The 17,317-nt window shown below is 45.9% G+C and overlaps 1 protein-coding gene across 1 annotated transcript in view; it reads left to right on the top strand.

Moving 5' to 3' along the window:
- Positions 1-16,998, top strand: part of SSC4D (scavenger receptor cysteine rich family member with 4 domains) — a 32,386-nt gene extending 15,388 nt beyond the window's left edge. Inside the window, exons 7-11 of the mRNA XM_070742376.1 lie at positions 444-521; positions 3,896-4,210; positions 8,130-8,207; positions 9,191-9,520; positions 15,491-16,998. Coding sequence (XP_070598477.1) covers positions 444-521; positions 3,896-4,210; positions 8,130-8,207; positions 9,191-9,507 — 788 coding nt within the window. The 3' untranslated portion in view covers positions 9,508-9,520; positions 15,491-16,998. The remainder of the gene's footprint in view (positions 1-443; positions 522-3,895; positions 4,211-8,129; positions 8,208-9,190; positions 9,521-15,490) is intronic.
- The last annotated feature ends 319 nt before the right edge of the window (positions 16,999-17,317 follow it).

Below are 17,317 nucleotides of genomic sequence, written 5' to 3'. Positions count from 1 at the left end.
ATCTGGTCCGATGCCATGTAGGGCTTTGTAGGTCATCACCAACACTTTGAATTGTGTCCGGAAACCAATCGGCAACCAGTGCAGTTCGCGGACCATTCGTACCATTACTGTAGGCTGAGAAAGAAAATGTGGTGCATTACTTTCTGGGTGACCCTCGTAGATATCAGGCAGTAATGATATTCCATTTTTTAAAACTACTGATTCTGTGGGCGTGGCTTGGTGTGCGTGGCAGTGGAACAACACTGCAAAATCTCTACTCCTTTCCCATTCCTGGGGGGGAAGGATATTACAAAATCTCCATTTTCACTCTATTCTGGGGCCAACCAGAAGTGGTATTTGCTGGTTTTCTGAACTACTCGGTTCTCCAGAACCTGTCAGAACCTGCTGGATTTCATCTCTGATATCAGGTTGGGAATGCTCTTACAATTGCATGTCTTTTGCAGTCACCGAAGATAAAATCCAGCCCACCTCTGAAACGGAGATGGCGATGACTTCAGCCCTTCTTCTGCTGGAAAAAAAGAGTAAGTTTTTATACTCTTTGTACCAAGAAACAAGTCCTAATTGTGATGATTATGGGGTACAGCTCATGAAAACCCCAAATCCGTAATCTCAGAAAATTAGATATTACATGCAATCAATAATACAAGGATTGTACATAGAACAACATTGGACCTCTGAAAAATACTTAGTTTGAGCCCCTTCTGCAGCAATTACTGTCTCAATGCGGCATGGCATGGAAGCTATTAGCCTGTGGCACTGCTGAGCTGTTATGGAAGACCAGGATGCTTCAATAGTGACCTTCAGCATTTCTGCATTGTTCGATCTCATGTCTCTCATCTTTCTCTTGGCTATGCCCTATAAATTCTCTATGGGGTTTAGGTCAGGCAGGTTTGCTGGCCAATCAAGCACAGTAATCCCATGGTCATTGAAGCAGGTTTTGGTAATTTTGGCAGTGTGGGCAGGTGCCAAGTCATGCTGGAAAATGAAGTCAGCATTCCCATAAAGCTCGTCTGTGGAAGGAAGCATGAAGTGCTCCAAAATCTCTTGGTTGATGGATGTGTTGACCATGGACTTAATGAAGCACAGTGGACCAACACCAGCAGACGACATGGCTCCCCAAATCAGCACAGACTGTGGAAACGTCACACTGGACTTCAAGCATCTCGCAGTGTGTGCCTCTCCATTCTTCGTCCATACTCTGGGTCCTTGGTTTCCAAATGAGATGCAAGTTTCCACAGCCTGTTCATTTATTACTGAAATGCACAATGTTCAATTTTTTTGAGTTTCACCTGTATATTGACTAGTATATATTGTTATTTATTTATTTATTTATTTATTATTTAGATTTGTATGCCGCCCCTCTCCGCAGACTCGGGGCGGCTCACAACAAAGTGAAAAAACAATCTACAACAAATCTAAATTACTGTTTAAAAATATTTAAAAGACCCCATTTTCTAAACACACATACATACAAACATACCATTCATAAATTGTATCTGCCCGGGGGAGATGTTTCAGTTCCCCCATGCCTGACGACAGAGGTGGGTCTTAAGGAGTTTACAGAAGGCAGGAAGAGTAGGGGCAGTTCTAATCTCCGGGGGGAGTTGATTCCAGAGGGCCAGGGCCGCCACAGAGAAGGCTCTTCCCCTGGGGCCCGCCAGCTGGCATTGTTTAGTTGACGGGACCCGGAGAAGGCCCACTCTGTGGGACCTAATCGGTCGCTGGGATTCGTGCGGCAGCAGGCGGTCTCAGAGATATTCTGGTCCAGTGCCATGAAGGGCTTTAAAGGTCATAACCAACACTTTGAATTGTGACCGGAAGTTGATCGGCAACCAATGCAGACTGCGGAGTGTTGGTGAAACATGGGCATACCTAGGTAAGCCCATGACTGCTCTCGCAGCTGCATTCTGCACGATCTGAAGTTTCCGAAAACTTTTCAAAGGTAGCCCCATGTAGAGAGCATTACAGTAGTCGAACCTCGAGGTGATGAGGGCATGAGTGACTGTGAGTAATGAGTCCCGGTCCAAATAGGGCCGCAACTGGTGCACCAGGCGAACCTGGGAAAACGCCCCCCTCGCCACAGCTGAAAGATGGTTCTCTAATGTGAGCTGTGGATCGAGGAGGACGCCCAAGTTGTGGACCCTCTCCGAGGGGGTCAATAATTCCCCCCCCCAGGGTAATGGAAGGACAGATGGAATTGTCCTTGGGAGGCAAAACCCACAGCCACTCCGTCTTATCCGGGTTGAGTTTGAGTCTGTTGGCACCCATCCAGGCCCCAACAGCCTCCAGACACCGGCACATCACTTCCACCGCTTCGTTGATTGGGCATGGGGTGGAGATGTAAAGCTGGGTATCATCGGCATATTGATGATACCTCATCCCATGCCCTTGGATGATCTCACCCAGCGGTTTCATGTAGATATTAAATAGCAGGGGGGAGAGGACCGACCCCTGAGGTACCCCACAAGGGAGAGACCTCAGAGTCGACCTCTGGCCCCCCACTAACACCGACTGCGACCGACCGGAGAGGTAGGAGGAGAACCACTGGAGAACAGTGCCTCCCACCCCAAACCCCTCCAGCCGGTGCAGAAGGATACCATGGTCGATGGTATCGAAAGCCACTGAGAGGTCAAGAAGCACCAGGACAGAGGATAAACCCCTGTCCCGGGCCCGCCAGAGATCATCCATCAACGCGACCATACTACTCTGTTACCTATTAGTCTGTTACAAGTACCTATATACTCTGTTCTATTAATGGCTATTAGTCTACACCAGCGTTCTATCTTATTTATTTATTTATTTTATTATTTGGATTTGTATGCCGCCCCTCTCCGAAGACTCGGGGCGGCTCACAGCAAGCAGTACAAATCATAAATAATCTTAAGTCCCTTCTCCCTTAAATTTCTTCTTTTTTTGTTAATGGTCTGCATATTGAGTTTATTTTAAGTTATGTGATGTGATGCTATGCAATGCTATGCTATGCTATGTTATGTTGTTATGTTGTTATTTTAATTTTAGCCTTTATCTTGCTGGGTTGATATTCCTCTCTTTTGGACAATCCATTTCTTCTGAAGGAAAAACTCTTCCTTTCTTTAGCTGCTCGATTCTGTCTGATGGGGGCTATTAAAGCTTCAAAAACCCCTGATCTGCTCCCAGTTGTGTCAAGGTTACAGCTTGGTTTAATTGTTTAACTCTGCTGATGCTGGGGAAAGGCTCAAATAAGGGGGGGGGGGGAGGCAATTCAGGTGCCTGCAATTTTGTCAAAGTGGTCTGCTCTTCCACAAGGAGGATCTACAGCAAATTAAAATTTGTGTCCACCAAATATTTCTGGAGCCTCAAGTGAGTGAAACAGCTCTCTAAAATAGCTTCCGCCGGAGTAAATCCAGGATCTTCCTTCCTTCCACCCTCCCTCCCTCCCCCCCTCCCTCCCTCCTTTCTTCCTTCCTTCCTCCCCCTCCCTTCTTCCTTCCTTCCTTCCTTCCTTCCTCCCCTCCTCTCTCCCTTCCGCCTCTTTCTTTCCCTTCTTTCCTTCCTTCCTTCCTCTCTCTCTCCCCCTTCCTTCCTTACCTCCTTCCTTCCTTCCTTCCTTTCTTCCCTTCCCTTCTCCTTCCTTCCTTCCTTCATTTGTTCCTTCATTCCTTTATTCATTCCTTTTTCTTTCCTTCTTCCCTCCCTTCACTTCCCTCCACCTTTCTTTTTCTGTGTTTTCCTTCCTTCCTACCATCTCTCTCTCTCTCTCTCTCTCTCTCTCTCTTTCTCTTTCTGTCTTCTATTCCCTCCCCCCCCCTCCTCCCTCCCTCCCTTCCTTCTGTGCAAAATTCCAAATTAATTGCAGTTTTGAAGATTGTCATTTTGGATGGTCAGTTCCGTCTCTTCTTTCTCCCCCTCTGGCCAGCAGGTGGCGGCATCCGCCTGGCGAACGGGAACAGCAGCTGCCAAGGTCGCGTCGAAGTCCTTTACGGGGACCTCTGGGGGACCGTTTGTGACGACGACTGGGATTACCCCAACGCTCAGGTGGTGTGCCGCCAATTGGGCTGCGGTGCGGCCATTGGGGCTACCGTGCTGGGTTACTTTGGCTACGGCAGCGGTCCCATCCTTCTGGACAACGTGGATTGCCTTGGCACGGAGACTGAGCTGACCGACTGCTTTAACCTGGGATGGGGGCAACATAACTGTGGGCATCACGAAGATGCTGGCGTCCTCTGCAGAGGTGAGAGAGGCAAAGGTCAAAGGTCATGATTGACACAACATCCCCAATTACTGCTTGAGGAGAGAAACCTCAGGGTGTATACAGGCACACTTTACTCTTTGCTCAAATCCCTGCAAAATGGGTGTGTTTGTGAGTATGTGTGTATAAGTGGGTCGCAAACCCTGTTTGGGCTTTCTCGATGGAAAAATAAGGCATGTTCTGCCCAGTGAAGGGCTGCAAAAATTTGTGGGCATGGCTTATTTTGTGGGTGTGGCTTGCCTGCCATGTGACCAGGTAGGAGTGGCTTGAAAATCATGTGACCGAGGGTGGCTTAAAGGTCATGTGACTAGGTTAATGGTGACCAACATGACATCAAGGGTTTGGGTTAGGGTTAGAGTGCCTGGCCTTTCCTTACCTCAAACAGATACAATATCCCTATCTATTTACTATTATTGAACATCCAAAATACACTATTTAATTCTATGTATGTATGTATGTATGTATGTATGTATGTATGTATGTATGTATGTATGTATGTATTTGATTTTTATGCCGCCCTTCTCCTTAGACTCAGGGCGGCTTACAACATGTTAGCAATAGCACTTGTATCTATGTATGTATGTATGCATGCATGCATTCATTCATTCATTCATTCATTCATTCATTCATTCATTCAATTTTTATGCCACCCTCCTCCTTAGACTCAGGGCGGCTTACAACATGTCAGCAATAGCACTTTATAACAGAACCAGCATATTGCCCCCACAATCCTGGTCCTCATTTTACCCACCTTGGAAGGAGAGAAGTCTGAGTCAACCTTGAGCTGATGATGAGATTTGAACCGCTGACCTACAGAGCTACAGTCAGCTTCACTGGCCTTCAGTACACCCCATACATGCCATATGTGTACATACATATTACACCCAGGCACACAAAAATATACACTATCTACTATACTGCTCAAAAAAATAAAGGGAACACTCAAATAACACATACTAGATCTGAATGAATGAGATATTCTCACTGAATACTTTGTTCTGTACAAAGTTGAATGTGCACAACAGCAGGTGAAATTGATCGTCAACCAGTGTTGCTTCCTAAGTGGATAGTTTGATTTCACAGAAGTTTGATTTACTTGGAGTTATATTGTGTTGTTTAAGTGTTCCCTTTATTTATTTATTTTGAGCAGTGTATATAAACTGTATGTGTATGTACACACAGCTCTTCTAAAATTATAGACATTCAACCTCATTTACTACAATAGGAAAAACATACCAAGAGCCCAGAAGGGAAAAAAAGAAATTTTTTCTACTGGTTCTGCGTACCCGGCCGTACCCATAAGAGCCCATCACTAGTTCTTCCTTTAATTTGCTGTTCAGAAAAATGCAAATGCTTAGTTCCTGGGTACGCGACCTTCTTCTATCATATGTGACATTTTCAGACCATATTGTGAGAACTCCGTTTCTCTGATTCCCAAAACGTTTTCTTGAGTGCTATGCAGTAATGGGTTCTAAAACCCTTTAGTACTGGTTTGTGCATGTGCACCAGTGTGCCTTTCGTCCCCTGTCCAATTTGTCTCCCCTTATCCCATATGTCATATATCTTTCCTCCCTTTCATATATCTTCTCCTCCATTTTCATATCTTTTCCTTGTATGTAATACTTCATGCCCATTCCCCTTGATGTGTTTTGTGTATTGGACAAATAAATAAATAAAATAAATAAAACTAGTCCGAACCAGGAGCAACCCACCCCTGGTACAAAAACAGTCATGCACTGGCTACCAGTTAGTCCTCCGGTCACAATTCAAGGTGTTAGTTATTACCTATAAATCCCTACATGGCTTAGGACCAGACTATCTACGGGACCCCGCCTCCTGCCGCTTACCTCCCAGAGACCAATAAGATCGCACAGAGTCGGCCTCCTCCAGGTTCCATCAACTAAGAAATGCAGGTTGGAGGGGCCGCGGGGAAGGGCCTTCTCTGTGGCGACCCCGGCTCTATGGAACCAACTCCTTCCCATTGTCCGTAATGCTCCCACCCCTACTTTCGGAAGGCCATGAAACTGACATCTGTCATGGCCAATTATATCGAATGGTATGTATGTGTGTTGCCTGGATTGATTGAGCTAATGGTTTTCTGGGGTTATAGGTTTAGATTTTTTTATATTTGACTTCTTTTTTTACTGTATTTGTATTTTTATATTGTTGTAAGCCGCCCCGAGTCCTTTGGGATTGGATGGCATAGAAGTCGAATAAAATAAATGAATAAATTTTCCAAAGCGAAACTGCTAAGTTGCTCCAAGAAGCTCCTTTACTTGAGAGTATTTCCTGTTGTTTCACTTTTACTTTTGATTAATTTTTTTCTGGACCGATTTATATGCCGCCCCGAGTTTGCGGAGAGGGGCGGCATATAAATCCAATAAACCTAAACCTAACCTAAACCTTATAGAAGAAAGCTCTCGGCTGCAGCCGTTCCCTGTTCTTACATTTTAGGGAAAGATTAGGACGCTTGGGCAGAGATCAGAGGCAAATTTGCAAACTAGAGCGGTGCTGGAGTTTACAGATTTGCTTGGTCTGCTTCCAATATTATTATTTTTTGAATTAAAAAGGGGTTTGTTTATCCTAAAAAATGAAAGCCAGGCAAGGTGGGAGTGTGAGAGATCCCAGAGAAGATCATCTGCAGATGCATTGGACATCAGCCCTAATTTGGACTCGGCTGGAACATTCCCTTAGAAACAAAGAACTGTATTCCAAGATTGACTACCATATTTTTTGGACTATAAGACGCACCTGAGTGTTGTATATACTCCTGGTCAGTTGGAGGATGGCAAAGAGTTTGATGACTTTGCTACAGATAGTGTTTATGAATTAGTGGCCGGTCCTGAGTTACAGGTGTCAGAACAGGTGGGAGGCCAGCCACAGGACGTTGCTATGAGTCCAGACTCCAGTGAAGAAGAGACAGATACTAGATGGTTAAATCTGAATTTCAGAAGGGTCCAAAGGCGCAGGGAACAAGTGTTAGGGAAGAGATATTAAGGGGAGGAAGGGGTTAATTACTGAAGTGATTTATTCGTCACGTCCGGGTGCCAGCAGGGAAGAAGGGCGGAGTTTTCAATGTTGTAAATCCATCATGGACGTGTGCCGGTATGGCTATGAAGTAAGTTAGTTCATTCTCTGCTATTTAACAGCTGTTCTTAGTGCTTTGAACTACGCTGAATAGACATAAATCTTAAGACAAGGGAGGAGGCCTGGAGGAATGCTTTTGTGTGCTTTAATTGCTAAAGATAAGAGAGGAAGGAATGTGACTGCCTGTACTGCATTTTGAATACGGAGGAGAACATAATTTTAACCAGAATCCAGAACACTAGGTATAAGACGCATCTTAGTTTTTGGGGAGGAAAGTAAGAAAAAAGCTGATTGGGCGGGTGGATTGGCTTCCTGGAATACTTTATTTATTTATTTTATTTTATTTATTTATTAGATTTGTATGCTGTCCCTCTCCGCAGACTCGGGGCGGCTCACAACAATACCCCCAATCATTGGTTATGAGGTCTGCTCCTTGCTTTTTTTTTCTGCCTCTGAAACCCCCATTTCAAAGGTTTCTTTATTTCAAAGCTCCATTTTAGAGACTTTTATTCTGAAGCTCCATTTCAGAGGCTTTTATTCTGAAGCTCCATTTTAGAAGCTTTTATTCTGAAGCTCCATTTTAGATACTTTTATTCTGAAGCTCCATTTCAGAGGCTTTTTGCAGCCTCTGAAACCTCCATTTGAGAGCCTGGGAAGGGCTACATACAGAGTATGGGATGCACCCAGATTTTCACCCTCTTTTGGAGGGGGGGGGGAGTGGTGCGTCTTATACTCTGAAAAATATGTTTTAATTGAATGTGGCTTTGTTGTGTTCCACTTAGCTAGCCTGTGCCTTTTCCCCCCTGGAGTGCAGGTGCAGAAGAATTGGGGACTTCCTTACAAGAAGATACTTTTGCTACCACAATTGCAACCACCACTCCTCCCAAAGATGGTATGTAACCCCCCATCTGCTCTTAGCATGATATAGAAACATAGAAGACTGACGGCAGAAAAAGACCTCATGGTCCATCTAGTCTGCCCTTATACTATTTTCTGTATTTTATCTTAGGATGGATATATGTTTATCCCAGGCGTGTTTAAATTCAGTTACTGTGGATTTACCAACCACGCCTGCTGGAAGTTTGTTCCAAGGATCTACTACTCTTTCAGTAAAATAATTTTTTCTCATGTTGCTTTTGTTCTTGCCTCACCTAGGCGCAATAGTGTGTGTGCATACACTTTTGGCACCCGATGGAAAAAAAGGTTTGCCATCACTGGACTAGATGACCTGCAAGGTCTCTTCCAAGTCTGCTATTGCATCGCATTGCATTCTACTCAGGGGTAGACTACTGTCTGGACCAGAGGGGTGGGGAGATGCAGTGGGGTAGCGAAAATAGAGCTCCACCCCAGAACACCCAATTTGCACTGAAAGATGTTGAAAGAACAGAGCATCCTACATAAGCCACGCCCACAGTGTGGTAGTAAACTTTTTTGTAGCCCTTCACTATTCTACTATACTCTCCTCCTCTTCCTCCTCCTCCTCCTCCTCCCCCCTCCTCTTCCTCCTCCTCCCCCTCCTCTTCCTCCTCCCCTCCCCCTCCTCCCCCCCCTCCTCCTCCTCCTCCCCCTCCTCCTCCTCTTCCTCCCCCTCCTCTTCCTCTCCCCCTCCCCCTCCTCCTCTTCCTCCTCCTCCCCCTCCTCTTCCTCCTCCTCCTCCTCCCCCTCCTCCTCCCCCCCTCCTCCTCCTCTTCCTCCCCCTCCTCTTCCTCCCCCCCTCCCCCTCCTACTCTTTCTCTTCCTCCTCCTCCCCCTCCTCTTCCTCCTCCTCCCCTCCTCCTCCCCCCTCCTCCTCCTCTTCCTCCTCCTCCCCCTCCTCTTCCTCTTCCTCCTCCTCCTCCCCCTCCCCCCCTCTCCCCCTCCTCTTTCAATGTTTAGGTTTTCTGCGACTGGTCAATGGGAGCCATCGCTGTGAAGGCCGGGTGGAGATGTTTTACCTGTCCCAGTGGGGGACGGTGTGTGACGACGCCTGGGATCTGAAGGATGTGAAAGTGGTATGTCGGCAGCTGGGCTGTGGAGGCGCCTTAGCAGCCTTTGGAGAAGCCCAGTACGGCCAGGGCAAAGGATACATTTTCCTCGACAACCTCAAGTGCAAAGGAGACGAAACGTCCCTCCTGCGTTGCTCTCATATCCGCTGGAATGTGCACAACTGCGACCACTCGGAAGACGCTGGGGCCCTCTGCCATCTGCTCTGATGCTGTGCTGGAGGTAGGGATGAGAAGTCTGTCTATTATTATTATTATTATTATTATTATTATTATTATTATTATGTCAGTACAACACAGCAAACGAGATCACTATGCTGGATTTCGTATTTCATCACTAGTCGGGCGCTTCCCAAGCACCTAGGACTGCGTGATGTAGCGGCGAATTATGTTTGCGGCCTTTTGCAATTGACAGATGGAGATTTTGTCAATTCCGATGGTTTTCAAATGTCCGCTGAGATCCTTTGGCACTGCGCCCAGCGTGCCAAGTACCACTGGGACCACTTTCACTGGCTTATGCCAAAGTCGTTGCAGCTCGATTTTTAGATCTTCGTATTTCACTAATTTCTCTAGCTGCTTCTCCTCAATTCTGCTGTCTCCTGGGATTGCGATGTCGATGATCCATACTTTCTTTTTCTCCACGATCACAATGTCTGGTGTGTTATGCTTCAGAATTCGGTCAGTCTGAAGTCGGAAGTCCCACAGTAGTTTTGCTTGCTCATTTTCGACCACTTTTTCGGGCTTATGATCCCACCAGTTCTTTGCCACTGGGAAATGGTAGTTCGGGCACAAGTTCCAGTGGATCATCTGTGCCACAGCATCATGTCTATGCTTGTAGTCAGTCTGTGCTATCTTTTTGCAGCAGCTGAGTATGTGATCGATTGTTTCATCTGTTTCTTTATTATTATTATTATTATTATTATTATTATTATTATTATTATTATTAATTAGATTTGTATGCCACCCCTCTCCCTAGATTCGGGGTGGCTTACAGCAATGATAACAATGTATAACAAATCTAATATTTAAAAACTCTTTAAAAAACTCCTTATTTAAAAAGCAAAACATACGCACAAACATACCATGCATCAACTATATAGGCCTGGGGGAGATGTCTCAATTCCCCCAGGCCTGACGACAGAGGTGGTTTTGAGGAGTTTGCAAAAGGCAAGGAGGGTGGGGGCAATTCTAATCTCTGGGGGGAGTTGGTTCCAGAGGGTCGGGGCCACCACAGAGAAGGCTCTTCCCCTGTGTCCCACCATACAACATTGTTTAGTCGACGGGACCCGGAGAAGGCCAACTCTATGGAACCTAACTGGTCGTTGGGATTCGTGCGGCAGAAGGTGGTCCCGGAGGTTTATGAACCTCACAGAAAGTGGCTACCACATTTTTTGGACTATAGGATGCACTGGAGTATAAGACGCACCTTAGTTTTTGGGGAGGAAAATAAGAAAAAAAAAAATTCTGCCTGCCAGCATCCACCTGGCTGGCATCCTTAGCTTGAACAGGTATATTAATCTTGCAAAGCTCCATTTAAGAGACTGTTTTTTCAGCATTGCAAAGCTTCATTTTAGAGGTTGTTTTCAGCCTTTTATTTATTTATTTTGTCTAACACATAATGTAGGTTTCAGAGGATATAATCATAGTAAAATACATCAATAGAGGAATAGAAGGAAAGGCATTAGGAATAATCGAGAATAAATACTCATTGGGAACAATAGAGTCACATACATGGAGCTAGTAGAACTATAAGATTCCTAAGAGGTCAGTAAGGGGCGAGTACAAGTGCACTAGAGTCCCTTCCGGCCCCTGTCCTATTGCTCTCCTATATCTCCTATACCTTTCTTCTATTCCTATATCTCTTCTCTATTCTTTCATTGATATGTTCTATTACTATACCTTCTTTTCTATTCTTTCTTAGATATATTTTACTATGAGTATCTCCTCTATAACCTTCATCATGTATTTTACTATGTGTATATAGATATATACCCACTAAAACCCTCATTGTGTATTGGACTAACTAACTAACTAACTAACTAACTAACTAACTAACTAACTAACTAACTAACTAACTAACTAACTAACTAACTAACTAAACAAACAAACAAACAAACAAACAAACAAAAAAAATAAAATAAAATAAAATAAATAAAATAATAAAATAAATAAAATAAATAAAATAAAATAAAATAAAATAAAATAAAATAAAATAAAATAAAATAAAATAAAATAAAATAAAATAAAATAAAATAAAATAAAATAAAATAAAACAAAACAAACATTAGGACAGGCACACTAGTGCACTTATGCACGCCCCTTACTGACTTCTTAGGAATCTGGAGAGGTCAACCGTGGATAATCTAAGGGTAAAATTTTGGGGGGCAGAGTCTTTTTCAGCCTCCAAAAACTCCGTTTGAGAGGCTGGGTGGGGATAAAACCTTTAAAAATTACAAGGGAGATGGGCAACATAAAAATCTATAAATAAATCAATAAATAATTTTGAGGAGCATCAAATTTAAGGAGTCCAGCAGGCCCTGTTCTTGGCATGTGGTAACTGGAACCATGATAATTAGCAATGATATTTCCATGTACAGAATAAATGATTACAATGCTCAGATGACCCATGACTGAGTTACTGCGGATGCAAAAGTAGTATGGAGAATTTCCAATGCTTTCCTTACATTGTGAGCCACCAGAGTCAATGGCTGGGTTCTCATAATAAATTAAGCCATGCTTTGTTCTCTAAGCTTCAACTGATTGGCTTCCCATGTCACACAAAACCTGAAACGACAGTTTGATTAACCAGGGTGGCTGGATTCAGACAGTATTTCCAAGCCAAAGCAAACTTTTCAGCCACAATTCGTTGAATGAACCATTGTGACAGGTACAGACCTATTGTCGAGCTATAATGAGGAGGTTTCAATTTCACCAGGAGGGTCTACAAGGGGATCAAAATATGGAGGTCCATCTGCTTGCAAATCCCCCCCCTCTCCTTCTCCTGTGGAGGCTAGTGCATCACACACTAACATAAGCAAAGCACATTATGCCTTAGTGCAGTGATGGCGATCCTATGGCACAGGTGCCACCGGTGGCACACGGAGCCACATCTGCTGGCACACAAAGTGTTGTGCTAGCTCAGCTCCAGCATGCATGTGCACTATGGCCAGCTGATTTTTGGCTCACACGGAGACTATGAGAGGACATTTTTGGCTTCCAGAGGGCCTCCGGGAAGGATGGAGGAGGATGTTTTTGCCCTCTCCAGGCTCCAGGGAAGCCTCTAGAGCCCGGGAGGGTGAAAAATCGGCCTACGGGGTGTTGTGGTTGACTCTGGCCCAGATCCTGCCCCAAGGAATGTGGAGGTGGAGGTGGGGGAAACATCCACATGCCACAGGCCTGTTTTGCTCCTGATAGAATCTCCCGATGAAGGCTCCTCTGACGAAGGAAGTGTGAGTAGCAGGGAAGAGGGGAGTTTGGCAGCCAGCCCAGGAGTAGATCAATCATCCTTATCATCCCTGGATTCTGAACAAGAACTTATGATGGACCCATGCATGCATCGAGTGATGCATAGGAGAGAACAACTGAAGGATTATTACAGGAGATAAGTGAGGCCACCTGTGGTTGGGTGGGGCTGCTGTAATTAGTGCTACAAATAAAAAGGGCAGCATGCTGGTTTAGCCTCGTGGCAGTTTATCTGATTCATAGTTTCGTCAAGATGGTTTTTGCTGTTTCCCTGTTCAAGACTGTGTGTGGACTTTATGGACTTTAGAATTGGACTCAATTTCCCAGTTACTGGGTGAGAAATTGGATTGCATTTAACCTGTGCCTTGTGTGTACAAGAAAATCCCTTTGACATTTAAAAAGGGAGCTGTTTCTGCTTTTCTGTTGATAAAGACTTTTGGTTTTCCTTCTATCATGTGGTGTGTGTCTTTTTGGACTAATTACCCTGTAATTACGGGTGGTTGGGACACGCCGGCAGAACACGAGGCTCACCAGAAGTTGGGAAATGGGCTGTTTCTGGCCTCTAGAGGGCCTCCAGGGGGGGAGAGGGGGCAATTTTCACCCTCCCCAGGCATTGAATTGTGGGAGTGTGTATTCGCTTCCTGTGCATGTGCTTTCGGTACCCGAGGGAAAAAAGATTTGCCATCACTGCCATTGTGTAATACAGGAAGTAAGCAGGGGTGGGCTTCAAAATTTTTAGCAAGGGGTTCTCTGTCCAGTTGCTGGGTGTGGGTGGGTACTGTAAACGCCTGATTGGTCAAATTGTAAAACTATGTCCCAAGTTTTATTTATTTATTGTATTTATTATTTTATTTATTTATTTTTTATTTTGTCCAATACACAATGAGGGGTTTAGTGGGTATACAGTGGTCCCTCGACTTGCGCGTTCTCGATTAGCGCGAAACGCTGCAACGCGGTTTTTCAAAAAATATTATTTAAAAAATAAAATATTAAAATATTATTTAAAAAAAAAAATTTTTTTTTTTAATTTTTTTTTTTATTCTGTTCCCTGAATGGAGACCGCCGGCCACTCAATCGGGCCGGCAGGGAACAGAATGGAGCCTTCCGCGGCGGGGCTGGTAAGGGGGGGAGCCGAGGGGGGAGCCGAGCCCAGCCCCGTGGCATTCGCTTTCCTCCCGCCGGCAGCCGACTGATCGTGGGCTCCTTCGCAACCTCGGAGAGCTTCCTGGTTTTCGTGAGCTTTCATGCCCCGGAAGCTCTCCGAGGTTGCGAAGGAGCCCACAATCAGTCTCGGCTGCGGGTGGGAGGAAGGCGAATCCCCCGTGGGCTCCGTTACATTTTCCGCTGCCAGCCAGGCCATGCTGGCGGCAGCGGAACAATCGCTGGGTGGAAGGCGTGCTCGGCTCTGCCGCTCCAGCCGCTTTCGGCCGAGCCTCCCCGGCCAAGCAGCCAGAGAAGTCGAGCCAGGTGTGGCGGCGGCAGCGCTGCTTCTCCGTTCGCCCGGTCCTCTCCTGCCTCCTGCGCCGATGTTCCCCGCTGCGACGGAAGGCAGTCGCTTGGCTAGGGAGGCTCGGCCGAAAGCGGCTGGAGCGGCAGAGCCGAGCACGCCTTCCACCCAGGGAGTCCTGCCCTTTCATCCCCGCCGACCACAGGGGCGAGGGGTGGGGATGAAGGGGCAGGACTTCCCGGGCGGAAGGCGTGCTCGGCTCTGCCGCTCCAGCCGCTTTCGGCCGAGCCTCCCTAGCCAAGCGACTGCCTTCCGTCGCAGCGGGGAACATCGGCGCAGGAGGCAGGAGAGGACCGGGCGACCGGAGAAGCAGCGCTGCCGCCGCCACGCCTGGCTCGACTTCCCTGGCTGCTCGGCCGAAAGGGGCTGGAGCGGCAGAGCCGAGCATGCCTTCCGCCCGGGAAGTCCTGCCCCTTCATCCCCACCCCTCGCCCCTGTGGCCGGCTCATCCAGGGGGGCGTGTGTGGACTGGCAAGCGGCAAGCGGGAAGACCAAGGGAAGGTTCCTTCAGCCGCCCAACATCTGATCCGCTCCGCAGCGCGGCAGCAGCGAGGAGCCGAAGATGGGGTTTCCCCTTTGCCTTTACCCCATCTTCGGCTCCTCGCTGCTTCCGCGCTGCGGAGCAGATCAGCTGTTGGGCGGCTGAAGGAATCTTCCCTTGGTCTTCCCCACCGCCCACACGCAAACTCCACCATCTGCGCATGTGCGGCCATGAAAAAAATGGCGCACATGCGCAGATGGTGGTTTTACTTCCGCATCCAATATAACGCGGAAATCGGTTAGCGCGGGAGGTCTTGGAACGTAACCCCCGCGCTAACCGAGAGATCACTGTATATCCATATACACATAGTAAAATACATGAAGAAGGTTATAGAGGAGATACTCACAGTAAAATATATCTAAGAAAGAATAGAAAAGAAGATATAGTAATAGAACGTATCAATGAAAGAATAGAAGAAGAGATATAGGAATATCTCTTCTTGCCAGAATAGAAGCTTTAGTTCCTAACACCAGGGGAAATTTGTCTTTTCCCATGGTCTGAGGTGACCCCCTGTGAAATGGTCGTTCAACCCCCAAAGGGGTCCCGACCCCCAGGTTGAGAACCACTGGCTTAATGGGATGAGTAATGCACCCATATTTTTTTAAAAAAATTCTTCAGTTGTACCAGTGTTAGATACATCACAACCAAAGCTGTTTAGAGCTGTATTTTGCTTTGTTTTCCAGATTGAAATTCCGGGTCTACACCAGTTGTAAGGAACAGAACTTCCTCGGTGCATGTCCAAAATCTTCCTACGGAATGTTGTCTTCTCAGTGACTTTCATCCTTGTGATCTCCTGCAAATACCGTCTCTTTCTACCTGGGCTCCGCAGAACTTTAAATGCAATTCCAAAAAGTTGTTTCGGAGGACACAGGAGTACAGATAATAGCGTTTGCCTGCTGCAGCCGTTTAAAGCACTCATGTGTCTTCCTGGAATATCATGGCTACTCCTTGTGCCTACCATGTGACCTTGGAAAAAGATATCGCTGCTTTAAAAAGATCACAGATACCCCGTTTCCCTGAAAATAAGACGTATCCCCAAAGTAAGGCATGTCAGAGGTTTTGCAGAATTTGCAAATATAAGGGACCCCCCGAAAATAAGGCGTAGTCAAGTTTACATACGGTACGGTGGAAAAACACAGTACCATTCAAAGCTGTTCGTAGCGGTACCATAATAATGTGGTGTCCTCTGCTGGCCCCTTCCATCGCTTTGTACCGTCCAGTACAGCAGACACAGTCTGCTGTGTCTCACCGCCATTACAGTCTCCACTACAGTGCGTAGACTGTAGTTCCTCTGGTGGCCGGAAGCTGCAATAGCGGGACTATACTGTTGTACCATATAAGTGCCGTCATTTGTGTGTGTGGGTGCCATACTGACAGGTACCGTACCGTAATCAGTGTACTGTACGGTACACTTTCTTTGGGGGTGCCTGTGAATTTGTCTTATTTGAGAAATATAAGGCACCCCCTGAAAATAAGACGTCGCACAACTTTTGGAGCAAAAATTAATATAAGACAGTGTCTTATTTTCGGGGAAACACAGTAAGTGCTGTGTTCTCATTCCTACAAGCATCATTTTCAAGTTAAATCCAAAGCTGGACCATCTCAGTGTACAGTTAGTTTATGAACCAGAAATGGTACGTTTTTCAGAGCGATTCCATCCACAAGACACTTTGGGCAGATCCAGGACAGATCTCCAGAAATCTTTTATCCCAGCATACGATGTATTTTCTATTATCTCGTTTTGATATTGTTTTTATGCCCCCTGGATGTTGGGTTTCTTCTTTTGGTGTGTACTGGTTTTTATGGTGGCACCTCAGGACAAATGTGTCTTGTTCATTCTTCTGGATAAAAATAAGTTTCAGGTGTGCAGAGTTTTAGTAAGGCTGGTTTGTGCTCCACGGATAGGTGGAAAGGTCAGAGTAAACTGGTAGCTAGAGTTAGGAAAAGAGCATATTCCCAGAACAGAATACTGGGTGAAGCTGGAAGAATGGAACCAGACATGTAGAAATATTCAATGTCTACCTTTCTGGGTGGAGGAGGAAAAAAATGGCCGTAAGAGGTTGAGCTTATTAAACATACATTTTGGATTTGCAGGAACAAAGGATCAAATGTGTATAAAAATGTTAAACAGTTTTTAAAAACTTGGTCACAGTGCGCAGCTGCAGCCCAATATACCCAGAAGCCAAAATCAGAACCACAGTGAGTGTGTGCATTATACAGTAGTACCTCTACCCAATAACACCTCTACTTACAAACTTTTCTAGATAAGAACCAGGTGTTCAAGAATTTTTTTTGCCTCTTCTCAACAAAGCAGTGGAAGTGATGTGCCGGTGTCTGGAGGCTGTTGGGGCCTGGATGGGTGTCAACAGATTCAAACTCAACCCTGATAAGACGGAGTGGCTGTGGGTTTTGCCTCCCAAGGTCAATTCCATCTGTCCGTCCATCACCCTGGGGGTGGGAATTATTGACCCCTCGGGGAGGGTCCACAACTTGGGCATCCTCCTCGATCC

Source organism: Erythrolamprus reginae, chromosome 1 (assembly GCF_031021105.1).
Source record: "Erythrolamprus reginae isolate rEryReg1 chromosome 1, rEryReg1.hap1, whole genome shotgun sequence".
Lineage (NCBI taxonomy): Eukaryota > Metazoa > Chordata > Lepidosauria > Squamata > Dipsadidae > Erythrolamprus > Erythrolamprus reginae.
This window is presented reverse-complemented; position numbering and strand designations above follow the sequence as displayed.